The sequence below is a fragment of the Anguilla rostrata genome, chromosome 8 (genome assembly GCF_018555375.3).
Source record: "Anguilla rostrata isolate EN2019 chromosome 8, ASM1855537v3, whole genome shotgun sequence".
NCBI lineage: Eukaryota > Metazoa > Chordata > Actinopteri > Anguilliformes > Anguillidae > Anguilla > Anguilla rostrata.
This window is the reverse complement of record NC_057940.1, coordinates 51976862-52002742: the sequence shown is the minus strand read 5'-3', so window position 1 is coordinate 52002742 and position 25881 is coordinate 51976862. Positions and strand designations below refer to the sequence as shown.

General features: G+C 47.7%; 1 protein-coding gene across 2 annotated transcripts; it reads left to right on the top strand.

Annotated features, from left to right (window-relative positions):
* The first annotated feature begins 209 nt into the window (after nucleotides 1–209).
* On the top strand, nucleotides 210–22147 carry LOC135261979 (grainyhead-like protein 2 homolog). Of its 2 annotated transcripts, none has more exons than XM_064348706.1 (16): nucleotides 210–526; nucleotides 3661–3847; nucleotides 4640–4707; nucleotides 5628–6018; nucleotides 6812–6867; nucleotides 7059–7215; nucleotides 7473–7584; nucleotides 11870–11964; nucleotides 17106–17264; nucleotides 17911–17998; nucleotides 18439–18578; nucleotides 19476–19513; nucleotides 19796–19884; nucleotides 20245–20330; nucleotides 20475–20539; nucleotides 20768–22147. In XM_064348706.1, the coding sequence occupies exons 1-16, from the start codon at nucleotides 507–509 to the stop codon at nucleotides 20880–20882; spliced, it is 1866 nt and encodes a 621-aa protein (XP_064204776.1). In that variant the 5' UTR covers nucleotides 210–506; the 3' UTR covers nucleotides 20883–22147. The 2 variants fall into 2 exon arrangements, with proteins under 2 accessions (XP_064204776.1, XP_064204775.1); XM_064348705.1 differs by having other exon boundaries at nucleotides 17911–18010.
* The last annotated feature ends 3734 nt before the right edge of the window (nucleotides 22148–25881 follow it).

Genomic DNA, 25881 nt, shown 5'->3' with positions numbered 1-25881 from the left:
AATCAAACGAGCGTTTTTTGCACGCGAACTTAACGTGTGGTAATAGTACAAGGAACACAGTACACCACGCAAAGTTCAACAATACGCAAGGCGGGTCTTACCTGTTCTCCTATAGCCTATCACTGACTGTAGTTCAGTGAGTTTAGACCAATCAATGGTAAGTTCGTCCCTCCTTGAACTCAATCACTCCACACTGAAAGAATTTCTACAAAGTTTACCTACAGCCATCTGCAAGCGCAGTAAATATAGACGTTGTATGGAATAAAGGTATTCAAACAGATAGTTTTCACACGAGATAATAAATAACTTTAATTGTATCACAGGGTGCCCTAGAGTACCCCGCTGTACCTGCTAGGTAGCACGGGACTGAGAAAAGAGCGGAGCAGGAAAAAAGTAGTCTTACCTGTAGCCCAAGTTCTTGCATCTCTTATCCCGTTCTCCTGCACCATTACCTGCACCGACTTGAAAGTCCAGTTTCACAAGCAAGAACAAGAGAGGAACCCAACATGTCACAGGATACAGACAAGTAAGTGATCATACTGGTTTTAGATTTGCGTTGATAACCTGAGCGGCACTGGAATTCATCGGGGATTGTATTAGTTCATATGACTAATTTGATTAAAGCACTTCACATTTTGTAGAACTAAATTTAGCAAAACATTTTTATTTAAAAATTTTCTTCTAAAAATAGAATAATTTTTTCGTTTTTGGACAGGTATTTTTACTTTAAATAGAGAATTACGCAGGAATAAATAGCGATGGCGGTGGAGAAACCTACCGATTGTAAAAGCAGCCAAAATCGCCATTTTCTTAGGAACTGCATGTAGTGGTAGAAAACCTCCTCTCAGCTTGTCCGACCAACATTGTTTTCCATAAGGAGAAAAATTTATGAAATATTTTATTAAAGCTTTTTAGAGTTAGGCTACACTCCATCGATCAAATGACACAATTACCCTGCAGAACATAAAAGTCTTACATAGATTAAAAAAAAGACTTAAATGCAAGACACATCAAGATAGAATGATTTATTTCACATTGAGTTTTTGACATCTACTGTATTTTTTATTTATTTTTTATTTTATTTATTATTATAATTTTTTTTTAACCGATAAATGAATCCGCAACGTTAATTTATAATAATTAGTCACATATAATACCCGAGTTTAAATTATACAAGTATGTTTAATTGTAAACTGTTCTAAATAGGCGTTTTCTATATCATGGAAGTGAAGTGACAGATGATCTGGGTGAATTGTAATTGTGCTTGTTCAATTTTTTTTGTTACTGTACAATGACACCGATAGCATAAATATCCTATTTTGAAAACGACAGCAACAGCATATTTCCGTAGCTTAACTGAGAGTAAACACTATTTGAGGTGAAAATCAAAAATAAATCATAATTAAAACATTTGTGAGTATTTGTTAAAACTGTTTAGTTGGGCTTTTGAATGTAATCTTGTAATTGTAGTAAGATTAAATTACTTCAAATTGCTTATTGTGAAGCCAAGATCACACATGTACTGATCTCTAGGCATCCGCAAAGCGTTTGTCAGTGTTAACAAATACTGTTTCCACTCACCAAACCTTTACTCGTGAGTCTGATGCACTATTTGGTATCAAAAACACAAGGCATGTTCGAGATTTTGACCCCCAACCAGCCGTCAATTTGGAAATAACGGAACAATTTCCCAGTGCTCGCGATTTACGTAATATTTTTTTTTTCTGTAGCCTAAAGTCCAGAGATGTATAAATCAAGCGGTGACCTAACAACTTAGGTAACTTCTGTTCAAATACCATTAGCTTCGCATAGGTTGTAAAGTGGGTTATAATTAGTGCAAAGGACTGCCAATGAGAATGAAAGGTTAATTGTCTCAGAGAACACACCCAGGCTTTTGTGGCCCAGAACATACCCTCAAGGCTTGAAGGCTGCGGTGGGTTTCATGTGGAAGGCAGCCATGTTTAATTTAGATCAGGGTGGTTGCTGGAATGAGGGGTTTTTTACGATGTAGGAGAAGTTACAGGTCCCCAAATGGATACCTTTAGTGTAATAACTTGTTCACATGTGCTCCTGCTGTTGAATTTGAATGGGCGGGGATTGCTCTCCCCTCTTCCAATTCCACCACATGTCTGAAAGTCAGCATGACAGCTTGATGCAGATGGAAAATGTGGATGGGGGTTTCTTTTTGAAAAGGTGTTTTCCCCTCCTCATTTTGGATCTCTCTGAAAGGCAGGAAATGTCCTACCTCCTTAAATCTGTAAGTCCTGGCGCAAGTCTCCCCCCCCCCCCCCGAGGTTTTAACGTACATATTTCTTTGCTGTGGGTGGGTGTGTAGCAGATGCTTCCGCGGTTCACAAGTGTGCGTGTTCTGTTGACACGTTCGCCAATAAATGGCCTGCGTCCATTGTCAGAACAGCTGAGTGTTTGTGATCGCGATACGTGCCAACACGCTGGCGTCTTTCTCCGTTGTTGTTTCTGCCGCAGTGTTTTGGCAATGAGTCACGTGGCAGCGCGGTTTTTTTTCCGAGCAGGTCTTGAACCCGGAACATACACAACTGCTTTGAATCCTGGGACGGGTACGGACGTTGGATTTTGGGCGCGTGGCCAGGAGTAATGTCAGGAAACATCCAGCAGTTCAAATAAACTGTTTGCATAAAGTGAAGGCCATACATCGCCTTGGATACATATGGTGCTGTGGAGAGCGTCGCCTGATACGCAAATGAAAAGCATTAAATGTAGCAATGCTGAGCTGAGGATAGCCGCTGCTAGCGAGCCTTGCTGAACAGTCCTCGTATCATGTCAGCCAAATGCTGGGGAATCTTCAATTGCTTTTTATTTCCTGCTTAAGACGGAGACAACTTTCCCATGTCCATTCCTCGCATTGTTTATGTCAGACCTTCCGTTCGTGGGGAGGTGGCCAAAAAAACCCCTACTAGACCAGGAAGAGGATGTACATGCATCTCACGGAGAGTCAGGCACGTGTGTACATTCATTGCCATGACAGGTAATGACTGTACTCCAGAGTGGAAGCCTTCCTGTACAGTGCGACAGTGAGGCTTCTTTTGTAGGCCTTTCTTGTTTTCACCGACACCTTCAACGCCTGATGTGCCGATGGAACAGTTCGCTACTTTGCAGTGTTATGCTGTGGACTGTGTATGAAAAAAACTCCCCCAGTGCGAAACATGGTGACGTAGAGTTTGTAACTCTTGGGCTTGTGATTTTTCTGGTTACGTTCCTCATATTTTCTTCATGGAATCATCAACAGAAATTTTCCTTGAGATTGATCCAAAATGAATTCTCAAAAACAATGCACAATGTAGCTGTGTGTCATTCAGCTTGGTTGCAAGGAGGTGACATTGGTGTTAGTGTCTTTCCTGAAGCAATTAGTCCAACTCGTTTAAAGGTGACAGTGTGGTCTCTCTCCTCTAGACTCTAGCAGTGATCTCCAAAGAAAGAAATATGTAGCGGCTTCACATTCGATAAATGTCTTACAAATTGGAAGTCAAGAAACAACTAGTTGATTGTAAAAGTTAACAGCATTTTTTTCTTTCCAAGCCAAGGAGACAAGAAGGACGACCAACAACCAATTGAAAATGTTCTAGTAGGGGCTGAGTGGCGGCACAGGAAGTGATGCGTCTGTTGTGTGTGTGCGTGTCGCAGCAAGCGCCTGGTGGTGGTGGTGCCGAACGAGACGACCTTCCACTCCCGCCGGGCCTACACCAGCGAGGACGAGGCCTGGAAGTCGTACCTGGAGAACCCGCTAACCGCCGCCACCAAGGCCATGATGAGCATCAACGGGGACGAGGACAGTGCGGCGGCCCTGGGGCTACTCTACGACTACTATAAGGTGGGGGGGTTTGGGGGGGGCCTTGTGGTGCCCTGCAGCGATGCAGTTTGGTGGGAGGAGGGGCCTACAGCGATGCTGTTTTGGGGTGGGGGGGGGGGGGCTGCAGCAGTACAATTTGGGGAGGGGAGGGAAGGAGAGGGAAGGGGGGGGGGGTTAGAGAACATATGAAATAGTTTAGTGCTTCAGTCCAACCATCCATAAGCAATCTACAAGCAGTTCAGAAATAGTCAGAAATCCATGACACTAGCAGTCAACAAACAGTAATAGAAGAAAAAATAACAAACGGGCGAACTTATGGAACTCTTATGACGTTGCTGTGAGGGTCTAAAGACATGCAGAATGTTAATGAGACAGTGTTAAGTGTTAAGCGAAGCACAAATGAAGGAAATCAGTTCAAATTCAGGAGTAAAAAATACCTTCCTCTCTCTCACTTCCCTCACAGGCCTTAGTCAATGGCTCATAACAGAAATAAAGAGTTCAGGTCTTTACCAACGCAGAACAATACTGACCCTTACAGTAACTGAAATGAAACAGTCGATTGCCAGTTACTGGTGTTATATTTCAGGATCGTGCTGGACTTGTTAATACATGAGATGTACATCATAAACACAATTCCTTTTAAAGCACGTAATCCTTTTTTTCCTTCTATAAATTTTAGTCAAATTTATAGTTTTTTTTTCGCCAAGAAGTTTTTAATATAGAGTTTGCGGTTTGCGGCAAAGGTGTGTGTTTCCTTGACCGATCTACAATTCCTTTCATTATCAGTAACGAAGGATTGTATTGGTTTCCCAGGTTCCGAAAGAAAAGAGATTGCTGCCCATCGCAAAAGTGGTTGAAATTTCAGAGGACCACGAAAAGAGGTCAGTGTTCCTTTATGCACTTTTTCGAGGGAGACATGCAATATCAGTGAGAAAGGTCAACAATACCGGAAATACATACGTGCCATTTTCTGTTACATGCTGTCCACAGCACTCCTCCTGAAAACATGAACCGCATAAAAACTATTTTCGTATCAAATGTCACACACTTGAATCTCGTAATGAAATCCATCTCCGCTGCCTGTAAAGTTGGTTTTGAGTTCTCTGACGGTGAGAAGTTTCCTCAATGTCAGTATCTGGACAGATAGCGTGTGACCGGGCTGGAACAACCATTTTGGATGGAGGGAACGCAACATTTTGAAGCCAGGGCAGGTTCTGTAGCCTTCTCCCTGCTAAACTGTTTAAGGCAGGAAGTGTGTGAACAGCAGGCTCGGCTGTGTAGCCAATCACGTTTGAGTAAAACGATCGTCCCTGGCACACTGTGCTCTTCGCGGTAACTTCAGATACCCAAGTGGCAATTCCAAATTAGGCAGAAAAAAAGGGAAAATCAATTGTTTAGAGAAAAGAGAAGTCACAGTAAGTGCTGAGTAAATGTCACACATGATAATAACTGTTATGTGAGGAACATGCTGTCTAACTTGTGTGTACATGTGTGTGTGTGTGTGTGTGCGTGTGTGCTTGTGCGTTTGTGTGTGCGTGTGTGCTTGTGCGTGTGTGTGTGTGTGGTGCGTGTAGTGGTGGTGCGTGTGCGTCGTGTGTGTGTGTGTGCTTGCTGTGATGCTGTGTGCTGTGCGTGTGTGTGCTGCGTGTGTGCTGTGTGTGTGTGCGTGTGCGTGTGTGTGTGTGCGTGCATGTGTGCGTGGTGTCGTGTGTGTCGTGCGTGCGTGCGTGTGGTGTGTGCGTGCGTGATGCGTGCTGTGTGTGTGTGCTGCGTGTGTGTGTATGTGCGTACGTGTCTGCAGACCTGGGCTGGTGGTGCACAGCAGTCCGAGCGACGCGGTGGAGATGGTGGATAACCACGTGCAGGTGCTGAAGTCGGTGCCGGTGAACCTGTCCCTGAACACGGAGCACCCGGAGGACAAGCGGGAGCCGTACGGGGCGGGGCCGGGGCCGGGGGCGGGGCCAGGGGCGGGACCTGAGGAGGGCGGGGCCGCGGCGGCGGCGGTGGTGAAGGCGGAGGTGTGCACCTCGGTCTTCATGGCCCCTGGGGTGCACTACCGGGGGGAGGCCCCGGAGCCGCCCCGGGTCATCTACGAGCCGAGCCCCTACGCCGCCTCGCCCGTCCAACATGGCGCCTACATGAAGGACGACCAGCGCAGCTCCCCAGACAGCTGCTACGAGGAAGAGCAGGACGTGAGTACCGGGGGGCAAGAGCAAGGGCATCGGGGGCAAGAGGAAGGGCATCTGGGGCAAGAGCAAGGGCATCGGGGGCAAGAGAGGCGGGAGAAGGGCATCTGGGGCGAGAGGAAGGATTGGGTGAAGAAGGGCATCGGGGCAAGAGCAAGGGCATCGGGGGCAAGAGCAAGGGCCTCGGGGTAAAAGAAGGGCATCTGGGGCGAGAGGAAGGGCATCTGGGGCAGAGGAAGGGCATCGGGGCAAGAGCAAGGGCATCGGGGGCAAGAGCAAGGGCATCGGGGTAAAAGAAGGGCATCGGGGGCAAGAGGAAGGGCATCTGGGGCAAGAGGAAGGGCATCGGGGGCAAGAGGAAGGGCATCGGGGGAAAGCAAGGGCATCGGGGCAAAAGGAAGGGCATCTGGGGAAGAGGAAGGGATCGGGGGAGGGAAGGGGATCGGGGGAGGAAGGGCATCGGGGCAGAGGAAGGGGATCGGGGCCGAGAGGAAGGGGATCAGGGGTAAAGGAAGGGCATCGGGAGCAAGAGGAAGAAAGCAGGGCAGACAGAAGAGGTGTTTATGCTGACAGAGGGCGCTTTGAAGAACAGACGTGCTTGAACTGCTGGGATTTGAGTGTTGTATTTTTTTATTTTTCATGACCGCAGCTGTTTTGTCATATGATTAAAGACTTGCATATTTACATTATCCTACATATACATATGCACATATAAGATCTTACCTATTTTCTTTACAAAAGATGTAAAAACTTTGCCAGTCCAACTGCCCAACATTCCGGTTTTGTTTTCCATCAACAGAAATACCACACGTCGTCACTGGGAGCTAATGAGTTTGTCTACGACCAACCAGGAGTGTGAGTTACCATCTGTGATTATACATCCAACTGTTAACGAACGTGTGTTCTGTTATTTGAGCGGTCTTGTGAAGTCACTGCTCTGACTGAGTTACCTCAGACCTCAGACAATGTAAACGTGTAGCGTAGCATGCTCTGATGGCCTGCATCTGTAGTACCAGACAGAACTCTTCTTCTTCTTCTCTTAACAGGGACACTCTCCAGTACACCCTGGAGGCCACCAAATCGCTGCGGCAGAAGCAGGGGGAGGGGCCCATGACCTACCTGAACAAGGGGCAGTTCTACGCCGTAACCCTGAGTGAGACGGGCTCCAACAAGTGCCTGCGCCATCCCATCAGCAAAGTGCGGGTGAGTGGGCGGTCTGCGGTCGGTGTCGTGGAGCAGTGCATTGTGGGAGTTGTAGTCACAGACGGCCGGGTTTTGGCCAAGCTGCGATTAAGTGTGCTCGGGATATGGATCGCTTTGGAAGATGAACTGCAGTTTGCGTCAGTGTGGAACATCCTGGTCAGGTTATTTGTATTTTGGGGAGCAAGAGGTGTTCACCGTCCCCCCTCTTACTGCCTCTGCCCCGCACCCCCGTCCCCTCTCCCCCCCAACCCTTCCAGAGTGTGGTCATGGTGGTGTTCAGCGAGGACAAGAACCGAGACGAGCAGCTGAAGTACTGGAAGTACTGGCACTCCCGGCAGCACACGGCCAAGCAGAGGGTCCTGGACATCGGTAAGACGTCCTCCCCCTAAACTCCCCGTGACCTATCGCAGGTACCTCGTATCTCCGGGTCTACGGTGGAAAACCTGCAAAGCTCTTTTCTGACCTGGCTTGGCTGACCACCGTCCTGTCAGTGTTAGAGGAGGTGGGAGATTGGTTCCGTCTCTGGATTGGAAAGCGTTACTCCATGTGCCCTGTGCACGCGCACACACTGCATCAGGAGAAGTCCCTCAGGACTCTGAAGGTGGCTTGGAAGTGTGTAGAGCTGGAGCCCAGTCCTGTTCCTGCAGATCTACCATCCTGTAGGTTTTCCCTCCAGCCCAAACAAAGCACAACTCATTCAACAGCCAGAGATCTCATTGAGTTGCTAATTAGTAGAATCAGGTGTGCCAAATTAGGGTTGAAATCTCAGGGAACAGGATTGAGCACCCCTGGTGTAGAGCATGGATAGAAAAATCTGGACCTCAAGTCCAACTCCGGCCCTAGGTTTTTTTGCGCCCAGGTAGTTTACTGCACAATTGGTGCTACTGATTGGCCGGACTGTATTCACACCTGACTCCCAGGTGAAGGGGGGTGGAAAACCAGCACCCTTGGACCTCAAGGATTGTGATTTGAGTAACAGGGGTGTAGAGGTAGAAAGAGGAAAGTTCAGGGGTTGCGTCTCCGGGGACTCAATTCCTCCATTTTGTGCGGGAGAACTGCGAAATGACAGCAGCGCGGCAACGCCTCAGGGTTCGGAGGAGCCGTCGAAACGAAGGAGACGTCGCGGGACGACCCCGCGCCCGTTAAATTTGCACGTCGCGGGAGCTCCTCTCTTGTGGATCGGCGAGCGGTGCGGAGACCGCGCCGAGCGAGGCGACCGGGGTCCCCCTGGACGTGCCGCGGCACGCGCGGAATGGGAATGGGCCGGCGCGCGGCGCGGAACTCCGAATGCCAGAAATGCGTTGGCTTGTACGGGCACACCGCGGAATGTTCCGGGGGGGGTTTCACGCTTCTGACTTTCTGTAGCCGGCGTCTCAGTTAGCTCAGGTAGCGCAGCTGTCCCGTTGCAGCACAGAGCGGGGGTGGGGGGGGGGGCAGTTTGGCCAGGCAGCTTATTTTGAACTTTCGGAACTACCTACATGTTTCTTTACACACATGAACTGCCTGAACGACAACAAATGCGTTTTACCTTGGCATGATGATCGTTTCCTCTTTAATAAGAAATATTAATACACAACCTACATAAAAAAGGCTTATTAATTATTTCAATAATAGTTAATTAGTATTTACTGTATTACTTTTATTATTCGACAATTCTTAAGGAAATAATTTTTTTTAATGAAAAACCCCCCACAGTTAAAGATGAGCCTTTTTCCAGCTGGTCTTTTGAAACACAGGCTTTATCTGTTTAGGGGGGTCGGGGACACACAAACACTCCCCAGGCAGAAAAGTTATCAGCCTCATCTCTTTTAATTAGAGGGCACTGAGGGACGACCAGGTGTCTGGGCCGTGGTCCTCATTGCCTAAAGCTCGAACCCTCCAGCCTGACCTGGCCTGGTTCGGGTTCTGTTATGATCAGGTCTGGTGCTCCTCTTTATAACCGCAGGCTCAAACTGACTCAGAATCGACGGGAGATTTTTATGTTAAAATGACAAATCAGAATGATTTGGTTGCATGCGTCAGGCGTCAGTACCTCTGCTCTTAAAGAGACTTTCATTTCTTCGGGTGTCCATTTGAGCTGAGGGTTGGCACAGGGTGGGGAGGAGGGTTCCAGCTAAAACTGTGATCTTGGCTGCAGTAATGCACCACTTGGTCCAATATCTACCCCTTACCCCTCTACTTGACCAATCCCGAACAGAGTCGAGAGACGGATTTGCGGTTTGAAAAGAGCGGGACAAAAGTCCGTTGAGTCGGTTAAAACCGTACAAAGAGAGTAGCTGCGCTTTGGGAAGCGACGTCGGTTCTCTTCCCGTGTGGCAGCTGGCGATTGAGGGGATTGAGGTGGGCGGGGCGGGAGCAGGGGACCCCCCGAAGGTGAGAGCAGAGAAGGTAACGGTGTGGCGTTACGGCCGGGCGACTCCGGGGCGGCGTCTGGCGTCCCCCGCGCCGCGCCGCGCCGGCGAAGTGCAACCCGACACCCCTTGCCCTGATTTGAATAGCAGTTGAGCGCCGGATCCTTCCGGAAGGCCCCCGGGCCGTGTCGCGGGGAGAGCGGGATTTGAATAGGGCCGCTTGAACGTTGAGCCAGCGAGCCGCGCTCCCGCGGCGCCCCGGGCCAAAAGGGCCTCGCCCCGCCCCCCAGCAGAGCCGGCCGGCTGCCGGCTCCAATGCCTCCCTGCAGCCGTTTGGGGCCACGGCCGCCCCTGGCCCGGGCCGCGCGATTCGGGTCTAAGCGGTGGGTGTGATTTACGTCTGGAGCGCTCTGGAGGCCACTGAAACCCTAGGGCTGGTCCCCAGTACAGAAAGCCCACTTTCCAGAATTGAGCCATCTCTTTACTGGTCGCATTCAAACACGCTTGGCTCGTACCATTAAGCTGGGGGCCTCACGGTAAGGTCGTTTGCCGTTATTGTTGATTGTTCGACCTTGGGCCCCTCCCCAAAAGCATTAGAGGTCATTTGCCCCTCACTTCGACCTTACTTGGAAGGTGATGAATGTCTCATTTCTTCTTATTTTGTGATGCAGGCTTTTAATTGTTTTTGTGGTGTGGGAATTGGGAAAGACACACACACACACACACGCGCACATACGTGCGCACACACACTGGGTACTGCTGTCATGTTTGCCTTGTAGTTCCTCCTTGCCTCGTTGAGAGTAATGAAATTGCACATTCAGAGCGCCTGAATGTATTTTGGAAATGAGGATTCCATCAAGGAGACAAGTACCATTCTACTCAACTCTGTTTTGGCCACGTTTTGTATATCAGAACTCAAAAAAGCAGGAACAAAAAAGGAATATTGTATCCAGCCTGGCCATAGGGATGGCGGCCGATAATGCGTTTGAAACAGACGCTCACTGAGCTTCTCAAGCTGAATTAGTCGCATCCTAAAAATGGGTTCCTCTACAGAGCCCTGCACAGTTACCAGTGTTAAGCTGTTTTTTCTGAATGTAACATTAAGTGTTCGAATACTACCAATTACTTGGAAGTCCTAGCATCTCGGTATGCTGTTGTTACAACAGAGTCGTTTCACCGACCCTAATTAACATCAAAGTTTACTCTTATGAAAATGGCCAGGTGGACTCAGCTCATTTGTCAAAGGAATGCCTGCTATGTAGCTGAAGGGGTCTGTGCTACGTTTGAGACGGCAGGGTTTTGTAGCGTTCACTGGGGTTTAAAGTTAATTCACAGTAATTTAGCGGAATCTGCTTGCTGTATTTGTGCATGGTGGCAAAGTGTTTGCTCAATCCCAGATTGTGTCTCTGTTCTTATATTGATGCAAGATAGCCTCTCATTGTTCCCTGTGTGATAGCCTTTTGAAGGAGGTGTCTTTGTTTGCCAGATCGGATAAGCTTTATCAAGAGATATGAGGTATTCCGACCCGAAGTCATGAAAAGTGTTATCTTATTGAATTTTTATCAGAATTCCCCAATTATTTGTAGTGCTTTGTGTAATGTTTAATTATAACAGCCACTTGAAGCAAACAGACATTATTCATCAGACAAAAATGATCTTTTAAATATTTTGGAATAATATACAATGACTTTTTAAAAAGCCAGATTTCAGAAAGGTAATATGTCTGTATGTCCCTGAGGTGTGTTAGCAGGTGCTAGCAAATAAAGAAAAAAAAAGCTCATCTCTGCGTAAACAAATAAGTCTTTATTCCTGATGTTTCATCTATTTTTAAGACCAAAACATTAGAAAGCAAATGAAAGAAAGAAACGTTAGACATTACAAAGAAAACGTACAAGAGCTTCATAGAGCAGAGCTTAAGCTAAGCACATATTCTGTATTCTTGATGGGCGATGCCCTTTGAAAGGGGAACATCAGGCTGTTGACTTACGTAGCGTGTGAACCTCATTCACGCACCAGAAAAGCACAGAAAACTCTGGTGCAGATCAAATGGTAAATGGACTGCATTTATATAGCGCTTTTATCCAAAGCGCTTTACAATTGATGCCTCTCATTCGCCAGAGCAGGTAGGGGTTAGGTGTCTTGCTCAAGGACACTTCGACATGCCCAGGGCGGGGTTTGAACCGGCAACCCTCCGACTGCCGGACAATCGGTCTTACCTCCTGAGCTATGTTGCCCCAAAGAAAGAAAGGCAGTCATGCCACCAGACTCTCAACTCTGCTCCCCCCCCCCCCCCCCTCTGCTAGCGGACTACAAAGAGAGCTTCAACACCATCGGGAACATCGAGGAAATCGCATACAACGCCATCTCCTTCACCTGGGACGTGAACGAAGAGGCCAAGGTAAACAGGAAGCTGCCAACCGCCGTTGATTTTTAAAAAAACCATTCTGGCTTCTCAAACACACACGCGCGTGCGCACACACACGCGCACTTACAGAGATATGAGAGCGTCAGCTATTCATTGTATATATTTGCCCTGATTGTTTCTGGTAGGGCGTGTGGATGGAATCTTGGCACATCACAGATCCGTTTCAGTGAACGGACAACCAAAAGAGAATTTTGCGTGACGGATGGTTGAAGACTGTCGGTCGATTGTGGTCGTAGAGTACTTTATTCGAACTTTGGCTCCCATGTTGGAAATGGGATGTGTCACGTTGCCTGGTGAACAGTCTCCAGGTTACCCCTCAGTGTGAGGAGAAGGAGAAGAGGAGGTTGACATTCACATGGCCAACCAGATGACAGTGGTGGCGGAGGAACTTGAGTTGAACTTCCTGATATTGAAATTTTGAGGATGCTGACCATCAAAGCTGGTGGGAGGGGTCAAATTCAAATTCAGATTGTGCACATATAACATTTGCTCATTTACTTAAAACTGACCATTTTCAGATTTACCCCATGGATCTAACCCTTCCTTAAATCGATCTGATGTCAGTGTGTGGGCTGTTGATTTCGGTGAATAGAAGTGCAGTATTTTTTTAAAACGAGCTGCTGCTTCTTTCGTGTCACCCTCTCTGTTTGTATGCCAGAGGAGACCTTTCTGCCTCAGGCCAACAATGCAAAGTGTGACGTATGTGCTTCCCTGTGACAAGCCCCCACGCCCTACCCCCTTCCCCCCATGCCCTACCCCCTTCCCCCCATGCCCAACCCCCTCCCCCTCACCCTCCCTGCCCCACACGCCCCACCCCTCCTCCCCGCACCCTTCTTCTGTTACATTTTTCCCCTACATTTCCTCCTTGCCCGGTTTCCGCTGACGTGGAGCCCGCAGACACGCAGGCCCAGAGGGTGGGGTCTCTCGCGGGGCCTGTCGCTCCGTCCCTGGAGCTCAGCGCGCTCAGTCCGAACGGCTTTAAACCGACCTCAGGAGTGGTGCCCTCCTGGGTGCGTTTGTGCTTTTTAAAAAAAAAATTACGCCAGCGAGTGGTCGCCATGCCCCCTTCAGCGTGGACCGTCTCTGTCGGCGGAGGTCAGAATAAGGATGGGAAGCGCAGAGGCGGCCTATCGGATAAAAGGCGCGTCCGGCAGCCTCTGCTGACCCAGCCGCCGGGGTCCGGAGCTCAGCGCCGCTCCGGCCGGCCGTCTGTGTGTTCGGCTCCAGTGTTTAACGAGGGCCATACAGACACGCCTCTGAATGGAAATTCAATTCCAGCTCTCTGGATAAATATTTGCTCTCTGGATGGCCTCCCCCCCCCCCCCCCCCCCACGGGTCACTGCTCCCAAAAGGAGCCAAGCCCATTAAGCGCGGGTCACGTGACTCCCGGACCCCCGCACGCTCTCGGCTACCTCTCAAAGCGGCTCGTTTGTTTAGTTATTTATTTTATTTCACTTTTTTAATGCGACGGCAAAGCGATTTTGGCGTTGAAGGTTTTTAGCTAAGCGTATTTTTCTGCTTGTAATAAGGCCCTTCCTGTGTCGTTTTAGCCAGGTGCATTGTGTGCTGTTTGCTTGCTGTTGCCTGGTGGCCATTGTGCCACGAACACCGTGACTCTTCTGACCCGACAGCCATTTTACTAATGCGGGGATCAAACTCAAATCCGGGGGGGGGCTACAGCGCCTGCTGGCTTTCAATGTGTTCCTGCACTTAAGTGCTTAATTTAAGTCACTGATTGACTAAAGAGACTTTCGTTTTAAGGCATAATTTTATCTGCTGATTGATAGGAAATCCCAAAAAACCAGCTGAGACCGAAGACATCCAGCACTGGAGTTTGACACCCCTGATCTGATGAAGCTACGTATGTCAGTGCTCTTACCTGCCCAACAGAGTTTATCGGCTAAGAACTCAACCAAACTCCACAGAAGGGTACCTATTTAACACCTTGTCGAGAGGAAAGAACTGCTATAGGACATCTCTCCCCTCACCCACCTTACTGTCATGGACTGATTAGGAACATCTGTCCTACTACTTACTACGGTGACAGAGTAAACTAATGTGGTTGATTTGTTCAAAAGCGTCAGTTGTTACCTCACAGGTATCGCTCATTGCTGTGTCTCCATATGAGCTCTGACTCCACCCAAGGTGAATCCCGGGACAGAGCTTTAACCAGCACTGCACTTGGGCCCATAACACAGGGCCTAGTTCACAGTGCTGTCTCCAACCTGCCGGACATTGCCAAATGCTTGCCCACCTTGGAGCCAAAATGGCGGGGGCTGTCATTTATTTCCTAGACTGCCATTGATCTGTGTGGCATGATGGCTGAGGTAAAGCCAGGGCTTTGGAGGGGAGGGCATGCAACTTGAGTGCGTTTCTACACGTGAAGGTGTGTGCGCTGCCATCACAGGGGTCTTTATTGACGAGATTCCTTCTGAATTAGCGGTGTGCTACGCCGTTAAAACACTTAAAGTTCAGACTCTCTGTCTGCTGATGGACCTCCCCTTCAAATGGTCTGTTTGCCCGATGAGGACCGCTCCTTTCAGCGGTGCAAACACCAGCTTGTTTGATTGTGGACCCCACCCCTTTAAATGGAGCATTAGCTGCAGTCTCTCCAGTTCCTCGTTGCTGCTCTTCCTCCTCTGCAAGGCGTATTGCCTGTGGATTTACTGAAGTCAAAACCCACCAGAGAAACTGGTGCAGATGGAACAAGCCATGCTGCCAGCCCTTGTAGAGCTGATCCCGTACTGGACGCAGCCGGCTTCTCTGGAGCAGGGCTGCCCAACCCCGTTCCTGGACATCGGCCTTCCTGTATGTTTTCACTCCAACCCTAATTTGACCAGATTCTACTAATTAGCAGCTCAACGAGATCTCATGGCTGCTGAACGCGGTGCGCTTTGTTAGGGCCGGAGTGAAAACCCACAGGACGGTAAATCTTCAGGAACAGGGTTGGGCTGCCCCCGCTCCTGGAGGCTTGACGTCTCGAGAGCGGTTAATAATATTCCCAAAGTTAATAACCAACCGCTTAATTCCAGAGCTAAAGGGCACGTTCGCAGAGCGTGGACGGGTTGGAAAGTTCATGAGGAATACGTCGCGAAGCCGGGCGAAAGCCATGGCGCAATGGGAAAGCAAACTGAGACAAGGCGTATTTTGAAACGGCAAACGAGTACGACAAACGTCCGCCAGCACAAAGACCGTTACGTCTGACTGGCGTAGCTCATTTCACACTGTGATTGTGGCACGTTGGATCGGAAGAGTAGCCCTTTACATGTCTGTTCAGTGTGTGTTTGATGCTCATTGCTATAGTGATGCAGGGCGCTTACTTACAGTGCATCATTGTGCGGGATTCTTACCCAGCTAACACTAAACGTTCTCACAATGTGGCTGCCACATAGTGGCAATGTTGTAACATTGACAGAACGTTCCGGTAACATTGGGAATATTTTGCGTTAACTGTGTGAAAGCTCGGTCAAAGTGCATTAGTTCCACTTTGGGCTTTGAACTTAAGACCTTCTGGTCCAGTGCCAGTCCCCCTGTTCAGTAGTGTGACACACACACAAACACACACACATGCACACACACACGCGCACACACATGCACATACACACTCACGCACGCACACACAGACTGTATTGGCTAAAGAATGCTATTTGTGCCATGGGCGATAACATGCTTCAGTTCATGTTGAAACATGTAAGCTCTGCATGGCAAGGAAAAATGGAGGGAAATCATGGTCATATGTACAGTTCTGTCTGCAGCCTAATTCGAAATGAGCTCTGTTCTGTTCACCAGTCCTGACTGATGACACGTTCTGAAATGCACAACAATTTAAAAACAATAATCTTTTCATAGTAAATCTGAGAAGAAAAAAAACAGGATTTACCATGGGGTAACCTGCAACAAACAGATTACAAAGTCAAGTTTGCCCGACTGAAACAAGCCCAGTCTATTATGATCTTGTGCCTAACTGTTTGATGATTAATACATTTTCTGGGATGTCTCTCTCTCTTTCTGTAACGCACGCACGCACGCACACACACACACAAACGCACGCACGCACGCACCACGCACAGACACACACATGCACGCTCACACACATGCTCACACACACACACACACACACACACATACACAGAGACACACACGCACGCACGCAGACACACGCTCTCTCACACACACACACACACACACAGGTAGGACATGTAGTACCTGACGTGTTGGAGCAGATCTGCGGGTTGACCTGTGGGGGGCCCAGCAGAACAGCGTGAGGGAGCCACGCCTCTCCCCCTGTCTCCTCTGTGTCAGACGGGAGGGTTGAAATAGCTATTGAGCAACTGCCTTGCTTACACTACATTAGCCTGCAACCTATTCACAGCCCTTAGCGGAAAAAAACCGAAACAACTTAGCATTAGCATTTCCTTTCAGCCTGGCTTTCAAGCTCTAATGAGATGTGTGGTGCACTGTGTACAGGTATGAACTGCCCTGTCTGCATTGTAATTTCCGACGGACAAAGATAATCATGTGGACGCTTCATTGTTGATATCAGTTACGCTGTGCTGTTCTAAGCGTTTAGTCACAGTTGGTAGGCTTGTGGAGGGGAAGCCTTCTCAAGTCCCTCCTGTTTTGCCTGGGGTTATCTGTCTGCTATCCTGCAGGTCAAGGATTCGGGTTTCGGGTTACTGGCGTCCCCCCTGTAACACGACCCCGCAGGTGTATGCGGTTTATCCATCCCCAGCCGACCCCTGACCCCTGACCCCTGACCTCAGACCCCCTGTCAGCCTATTAAGGTAGTCAGAGAGTAGCCAGTTCAGCAGGTGGAAGGCCTCTTAATCGCTGCAGGTCATCACTTCCTTCACTTTGATGTTAAAAGGGTGTGCTCATTCACATTAATCAGATTGATGCCAGGATGAGCAGTTTCACTTGAGTGGTTTTCAAACTGGGTTTGTCTGGTGTTTTTGGTAGCCTAGCGTACACAGCTTAGCGTACACGCGGAGCTGTATCCAGCTGGTGCGTTTCTAAAACGGGCTCGCTCTGATTGGTGCGTTTTTTCCCGCCACCTCCCGACCGGGTTTCTCTCTGACTGGTCGATCTGCCGTCTCCCGCTCTCCGATTGGCAGATCTTCATCACGGTGAACTGCCTGAGCACGGACTTCTCCTCGCAGAAGGGGGTGAAGGGCCTTCCCCTCATGATCCAGATCGACACCTACAGCTACAACAACCGCAGCAACAAGCCCCTCCACCGCGCCTACTGCCAGATCAAGGTCTTCTGCGACAAGGTAATCCCCCGACTCGCGATGGCCCCGTCCCCCCCCCCCCTTTTGTTACCCCCTCGCCCCTCCGGGGGCCCAACATCTGTCTGATCCCCCCGGGCCCCCTTTACAAACAGGGGTGGAGTGCAGGTGTGTTTGCGGTCTTCACAATGCTCCGGAATGAATGGAACTGTTGGTACTTGACTTCAGCAGCGAGTTCCGTAAAAGGGCCGGCGGCTGCCACCCGAGCTCTCCGGCCACCTAGTGGTTCGTTTGCGCACGTGCAGTTTTCGGAAATTCAGTAGTGCTAAACGATTTGTGTATTTCTGTTGGCGTGAACGAAAATAACCGTGTCGCTTTTTAGAAACCCGAATCACGTTGATACGTGTTATCAGTGCGTGTGGACGATGATGTTAGTAGATGTATTATTGCTGCGTAATAAAGAATATTTAAGATTATTTTGATATGAATTATTGTACGAGCATATTTGTGCCCTGTGTCTGAAAGCGTTTGCGATTAAAGTTTCAGCAGTCTCCTGACACTGAGCATGTCTGTAACGTGGGTCGGTAGGTCGTGCAACGCTGAAGCACTGGGGCCCAGCGCTGTCCGGTCTTTAGAGGTGGCAGCTGTCCCGTCTGATGTCCGTCTGTGTCCGTCTGTCCTTCCGTCCCAGGGGGCCGAGAGGAAGATCCGGGACGAGGAGAGGAAGCAGATCCGCAAGAAGGTGAAGGGCCAGACGTGCTCGGCGCCGTACGCTAACGGTGAGGCTAACGGTGAGGCCAGCTCTCTGACCGCTACGCTACGCTACGCTACGCTGCTGTTCCTCCTTCAGACCACAAACATCTGAATCCTGTCGTTCCAACAGAACCTATTTGGTTTGACGCAAAGTCAAAACAAACTTGAGACAGACCCAGAAATTCTGTGTGTGTGTGTGTGTGTGTGTGTGTGTTAGTGTGACTGACATTCCGACATTCAGACTGATCTGTCCACAAGTCATTATCGTCACGGTAGCAAGAGTAGATTGCCATGACGCCACCAGAGTAACCTGCAGCAGCTACAGCTGCATTCAAATAATGTACCTGCATGAAACAGAACCCTGCCTGTTGACATGGTTACATGGAAACAGAAGGGGGGGGGGATTCTGCAGGTGTGTTGGAGGAAAGCAGTGTTGAAGTAACCTGTTTCCCCCCCCCCCCCACAGGGAAGGATGGGGGCCTGGGGGTCGTGCCACTGGTGAAGAAGTCTGACATCACCTACTTCAAAAACATGACGGATCTGGACTCCCAGCCAGTCCTCTTCATCCCAGACGTCCATTTTGGAAACCTGCAGAGGGCGGGGCAGGTGAGGTCACGCGTGGGGGCTGCTCTTGGACAGGCACCTTCCTACCTTATATATGCTTGCATACTTGCATACTGATTACGAGTGTACTGAGATGCTCCTGGGAGGCTACAGTATTACCGGTTTTCGGTGCTGGTGTTTGATTTATTACCTGCTCTAACCTGTACAAGTCCACCATGGTACCTCCTACCTGTCTTCATGTAGGAAGTTATGCAGAAACTATTTTGGGCGATCCCCTTTAACATTACTATTAAAAAATGAGGGGTCTGGTTTCTCTGTTTGAATGCAAGTCTCCAGCTAATGCACAGCATTACTGACACAGCCATGCAAGGCCACAGCTGCTCTTACACGAACATACTGGGCTCTGGTTATGTAGTGTGGCAGATGATGCAGATGTAAGTGATGATGATGATGATGATGCAGATGATGATATGGTCTTTAAAGGCGGAGTCAGGAGGGGAACACGGTCTTCCTGCCCATATGCCATTGAGTCATTGTCACGGGGCTGTATGTTGTATCCTGGTAACAAGGGTCTTAATGAGACTGGTGGAACATGAAAAGCTACAGTGCTCATTGTGCTCTCATTGGCTTGTTGAATCATGTATGGAGGAATGACATCCCACATAAACAAACATACACACACAAGCACGCACACACACACACACACACACATGCACATGCTTACACACATGCACATATACACATACACACACACACAGACACACATGCACATGCTCACACACATGCACATACACACACATACACACACACACAGACACGCACACACACACATACATGCGCGCACACACACTCACACACGCACACACACACACACGCATACACGCGTGTGCCGAATTGTGAAAGGAGATTTATGTGACATGTACTGTTCTGTGTTTTCAGGTCTTTGCCTTCAACACTGAGGAGCTGGAGAGGGAGGGGTGAGTGTGGCTACTGGCTCATATTCACAAACAAAATGTTTCCCCTCACTGCCAGAGTAGTGCCCCAGGGTGCTACAGTGATGGGCGTTGAGGATGCACAATTCTAATTTTACATTTTTAGATCTGTCATCTGCTTTGCATGTGATTTACATGTTATTTCCATCACTGATTCCTGATGGGGTCGTTCAAGATTGACTAGTCTCATTTGATTGGTTAACGCTATGGGTGTGACCAGGCATTCTGATTGGCAGCCTGACTGAGCGATCATGCTTGTCGTCACAGGAGCGTGCTGGTGAAGAGGATGTTTAGGTCATCTGAGGAAGACTACTGCCCCCCTTCAAAGCAGGTCAAAGAGGAAGTTCATAAGAGAGGTGAGGATCAAACATGTTCTATTTACATCACACTCCAGATCCACTGCAACCGAAACAGAACAGCTATAGAACTTTGTTTCTGAGTAAGTGTGAACAGGAAGGACGCTGGAAGTGTGAACGAGTACACACCCCTCACCGGGTGTCACAGTGCTGAAGACCCACGTCCAGTGTGCAGGGCACTAACGGCAATTGTGTCTTCACACCAGGAAGTGATGTCACAGATCACGGTGGGCTCATGCGCACGACTGAAACTGAGCCGTGTAGCGCCTAAGCTGTCTGAATGTGCACAGCAGTGTTCGTATATTTGAGGAGGAGTGAAAATGCTGATCGTTTTGTAACATAAGTGCGTCGCGTTTGCAGTCCTCCTGTACGTGCGGAGGGAGTCGGACGAGGTGTTTGACGCTTTGATGCTGAAGTCCCCGACCCTGAAGGGACTCATGGATGCGGTGAGCGCCTCTCGTTTGCGTGGGACGGGCCGCGGGTGCCGAGTCTGTGCTGGATTGGTTTCGGATTACATGTGGTGTTTGAGTACGAGACGACGTCATGGGCACAGGGCTATGAGCTGACCGTGTTTGTACGTGCCTTCGCAGATATCGGAAAAATACGCCATACCTGTGGAGAGGATGGCTAAAATCTACAAGAAGAGCAAAAAAGGGTGAGCAGGGAGAAAGAAAAACTGTGTGTGGAGAATGTGGTGCATCTGTGACAACAGCACTTTTGTAGGACTAAGTGCATGCAAAGTGAGTTTCAGAAGTTGCACTGTGAAGGTGAATGGATGTGTCTCTATATGTTTTGTATGCGTGTGTGTGTGTGTCTCTGTGTGTTTGTGTGTGTGAGTGAGTGTGTGTCTGTAAAACACATCTGAACAGCTTTTTTGTCCCAGGATCCTGGTCAACATGGACGATAACATCATAGAGCATTACTCCAACGAGGACACTTTCGTCCTGAGCATCGACAGCTTCGCGGACGCCTACAAAATCACGCTGGCCGAAATCTGAGGGGCTCGCCGGACGCCCGCGGGGGGGACCTGCGGCCTGGCCTGCTCCTGTCCTGTCCTCTACGAGAGACTCAGACCCCTGGGCATCGAGGACAGGGCCAACGCCGAGGAGGAAAACCAGCTCCGACAGCAGAGCGGACCTCTCATAGGAAATGAACCTAATCAGGAAGTGCAGCCCTGTCCAGTGAACTCTATTACCCAAGGGACTGCTCCATCCCTGTAAATACAGCCCTGTCCAGTGAACTCTATTACCCAAGGAACTGCTCCATCCCTGTATATACACTCCTGTCCAGTGAACTCCATTACCCAAGGAACTGATCCATCCCTGTAAATACAGCCCTGTCCAATATGCTCTGTCACTGAGGAAATGGAGTCTTGGCCAGTACACTGTGTTACTGGGGAAACTGACTTAATCTGTAAATACAATACTGTCCAATAGACTACATTACCCAGGGGAATGGACCTACTCTGTAAATACAGTCATAACCAGTACTCGGCTTGTAATATTCTCAGCTAAAGTCCAGTGGGCCAGAATTTATGCCACCACTCTGTTTGAGGGTAAATAATCCTCTGTTTTGGGTCCACGATGGCAGTATTTTTCAAAGAAAATGGCATCACACCACAACAAGTTTGTGAAGCTGTCCGGTGGGCTACTGTTGTGCTTCTTCAATGACCCGCACAACCATGAACCTGCCACCAGTGCAAAGGTTTTCAAGGCCACATCCTCCAGCAGTGGCCCAACAGCGCCCCCTAGAGGCGGACGACAGAACAGAACTTCAGCAACGGATCGAGAGAGCAGTATTCTGTGTTTTGGGTGGACTCTTACCACAGAAACACAGGAGGGGTGGGTCGGTGTGGAGCGATCGGGGTCACCTGACTGTGGTGCCGGGTGAGGTCACTGCAGGTGAGGCTCACCAGAGACTCCAGGTACGTGTTAAGAAGCATCTTACTGACATCACTGATCCTGCCTTCCCAACTGTGGTCACGAGGTCAAAGTTACAGTGGCGGTATGAGGAAAGCTGTGTATTGCTTCTTTGGTTTGTGACTAAAATGGATTCCATATTAGCGCTGTATAAAAAGTTTATTTTATTACTGAACAGATATGCCATACTTGTTTCCCTGTGCTGAGTATGAACTAACGTTAATGTAAAAGAAAAAAAGATTTTTAGGCGTTGTACAGTTTGTTTTATATTTTCTTAAATCTAAATACTGTAAACTGTATGGACAGCCCATTAGCATGGTGTAAAAATACATAATGAAAGTGTGTGTGTGTGTCTGTGTCTGTGCATTTGTGTGTGTGTGTGTCTGTGTGTGTGTGTGTGCTCACAGAGTACAGAGGCCTGACACGACACTATGCAGACCTTGTTCCACTCCAACAATGTTACATTCAACATGTACGTTTTATACAATATTTATTACTGATAGCCTGTTAGAACAAGTAAACAAACAACAAACAAAAAAGCAGAAATGCCTGATAATCTACAAAAAGTTTTGTACTATTCAAGGGCAATGTGGGTCACAAGAAGGAAAGAAAGATTTCCTTTAATGGGACACTGGTATTTGGATTAGCTGCTTTTGGTTTTGGCTCGATCGGGTAGAAAGTAGAAGCAGCTCATTCTGTCTGTTAAAAGTTTGCCATGTCGGCTGAACGGAAGGCCTCAGCAGTCATCCTTCACTGTTATATTTTGAGTTTGTGGCTCCTGTTGTCTCTGTTATTCTATCATTATATTATTGTTTATAATGTGTAGCTGCCACAAGGCCTCATGATACTGAGTCTGGCGACAGAATAACGCCAAGCGTGCCTCTGTATGTCCTTCTAAAGAGTGTGTTTTCAGCCATATGTGCCCATATTGAAAACATTGCCATCCTGTCAATCAGAATAATATCCCTGAGGGGGGGGTCAGGGGACTTGTGTATTGTGTCTTCGCATTGGGTTTTTTTATGCATGTGTTTTTCCTACCCGACAGATGAATAAATAATTGTACAGAAAATGCACTGTAGGTGGTGGGTCTCTGCTCAGTCACCGGGCCTGGGGCACCTTTCAGGCCCTGCCAAAAAAAGGGGAGGGTGTAGCTGACAGACCTGAGCTGTCCCAGCACACGCTGTTCCTCATTTCGGTGTAACAACATTCCATTGCATTTTGACAGATGTGCTAGTATAGGGTGACGTTCATTCGGCGCACCATCTATACCACTGAAAAATTGCGAAAGAAATTCAGGGAACGTCTCTTGCTGATTAGGGCAGTAAATTACCTGAACTGGATGCGCCCAGTTCCTAAACTTTGCCGCCACAGCATTGTTGCATGGCTGACTAGCAGTGTTTCTTGCCATGATTTGTCAAATAATGTCAAATTGGAAACGGCTGTTATTTAGTACTAAACATACAGACTTTAGACAATCAGACAGCAGAACATCATGGTTTTCAAGAATGTTTTTGATCTGTTATCGCAGGATGACTTGCACATAGCTGGTATATGACGTCATATGCTTATATACTGCTGCATTATTTAACATAGGCTAATTCAGGTTATTCTCTACCTCAAGGTAGGAAAGTGTTGCTCAAGGGTACAACAGCAGAGTGTTTCACTTGGATTTTGAATTAGCAATTGTCCGATTGCAGTCCTACTGAGGTCTTTGGTCGTCAAGGGCAAGGAACCTGGGTCAAGAAACCTCAGTTGACCTTGAGAAACAGCCTGTGTTTACTGTACCCTCCTTCCTCTCCTCTTCCTCACATACCTGCACCAATCAGCCATATTTGCTGCAGAGTTCAATATGTCTACCGGCTTGTTGTGCCTGTTTCTCCACCCCCCTAGGGACTGACTGGCATCCCAAATGGGAGAACGACCTTTGACCTCATCGAACCTCGTCTGAGGGCAACTGAAGTTGCGTGTGACCTCAGCACGACAGTGACTGGTACGATGGGAGAGGGACATGCGTGTCCTCTTTCACTTTCTCTGGTGCAGACTGGAGAAAATAGGGTTCAGACCTCCATCTCCACTGCATGTGGCCCTGCTGTCAGCCAAATGGTCAAAAGTTTCTTTGTTTTATTAACATAACACCATTGATACTTCTAAAAACAGTTTTATAAATCATTAGTCATCTCGCTTTCATTTTTTAAAATGAATCAAATAACTTTCCTTAAAGTTCTCCTGTTACAGTTCTGTTGGACAAGCTCTGTGAATTGTTTCATAGTTGACTGGCACATATTTTTGTTTTCCTGGTTTCAGTGTTGAGTATCAGTAACATTAAGTTGATCTTTTCTGAAAATTGTTTTGTGGGGCCTCCATTACCTGTATGGAACATTCCACAATGTAGACTTCCTCATTCAATAATCTTGCTCAATGTTTTAGTCAACGTTGTCATCAGAATCACATAAAAGTTTTCATTTTTGATCACGAGTTAGCACAGGACTCAAGATGCAGAATTTACCAAGGATATTTAATTTTATTAGATAACCAAAACAGAATATTGTTGTGTTTAAAAACTACACTGTCACAAAATACAAGTTACCATACAAAAAAATCTACAAAATATAATGACAAACATTTTGTTTGACAGACAACAATTGTACAGTATAAACTGATACAATACTGGTTTTACTGTATATTTGGCACTTGACCACATGGTGCTATTGTGATACAGAAATGTTATGACTGACGCTGTGTTCCAAAAGAAAGACGTAACGTACAAACCCACAGAAAGCCACGGCGGGAGTCATAACCGTCCTTTTCAGCTAGCGATGTGAAAACGAGGTTTCGTGAAGTGAAAACGGGCGGTTGCTTTCATAAGCTATCAGTGACTCACTCGGAACCATTTTGTTCTGCTGTGAACAGCAAAGACCTTTTGATTGGTTAAGATCAGCTAGTGATTGACAGCTTACTGTAGGCCCCCACCCCATTATGAGGTTCATAAAACCTCCATATCCCATCTCAAGTTTTAACCAATTTCTTCCTTTTTTATTTTTGTACATGACAGCATATGTTTGAAACAGTTTTGAGTGATGAACAGTACAACGGTTAACTGTAATTCTTCGTGTTTAGGCCATTGTGCCCAGATTAAGTCCAATGAAACAGACATAATGATACATTCTCCTAACGAGGAGGTCTTCTGCCTAACCCCATTCAGGGTCAGAGGTCAGGGGTGAGAGGTCGGGTGAAAGCTTGGTGTGATCCTGAATCTCATCCAGTCTGCTGCCGACTCTTATTCAAAATACAGATTTACACGCATATGATGTGTCAACTCAAGAGTGTGTAATCACTGGCTTTTTTTAAATTTCACATTCCAGATACAATAATTCTGAGAATATTTAGACTTAAGCATGATTTGCTCAATATCGCCTAGCAGTAATCTACACACAGTAATCCATTATGAGAGGGCTGACACCCCATCCATCGTAAAGGATGTCTTTCTGGCCACTTCCATCACGAATAACGCACATTTAAAATGTCTCCTTCCACTGCCACAGAGATTTTATGAGTGATTAATGTTGAAATAAATCAACAACAACAAAAAAAGCCAAACTAATTCCCTTTAAATTTATACACGCTATGATTCACACACTCTTGTTTTGAACACAGTATAAGCCCACAGTAATTCTATGTGTAGATACACAGCCTGATGGTCACTACTACAGAACCATATTTGAATGTGTGTGTATGTGAATGGCTCAGAATAAGAAAACTGGAGATGCAGTGTTACTGCAAGTGTGTAACTGAGAGTGTAACTGAGGGCGTACAAAAGCATATGCACAGCAAAATGCAAGGTCCTCTCTTTTGTCCTACAGTCCTAAGCAGGTACAGGAGTATACTGTACGCATGTGTATCAAGTTCATAGAGAAATGAAGGAATACGATACATTCCGACAATTCATTTTCAAAATAAAATAAAATAAAATAAGCTTAAATTTGAATCTCTTTCAAATCTGGCAAATGCCACAACTTGATCTCCGAATATAAGAATATATTTATCTACGTTTCTATTTTCATCTCCATTTTATTCTCTC

Coding starts and splice junctions, on each gene's coding strand:
- LOC135261979 (XM_064348705.1), top strand. CDS start 507: ATGTCACAGGATACAGACAA. Junction 7,585..11,869: donor GCAGAGGGTCCTGGACATCG/GTAAGACGTCCT, acceptor CCCCTCTGCTAG/CGGACTACAAAGAGAGCTTC. Junction 19,514..19,795: donor GAGGAGCTGGAGAGGGAGGG/GTGAGTGTGGCT, acceptor TTGTCGTCACAG/GAGCGTGCTGGTGAAGAGGA.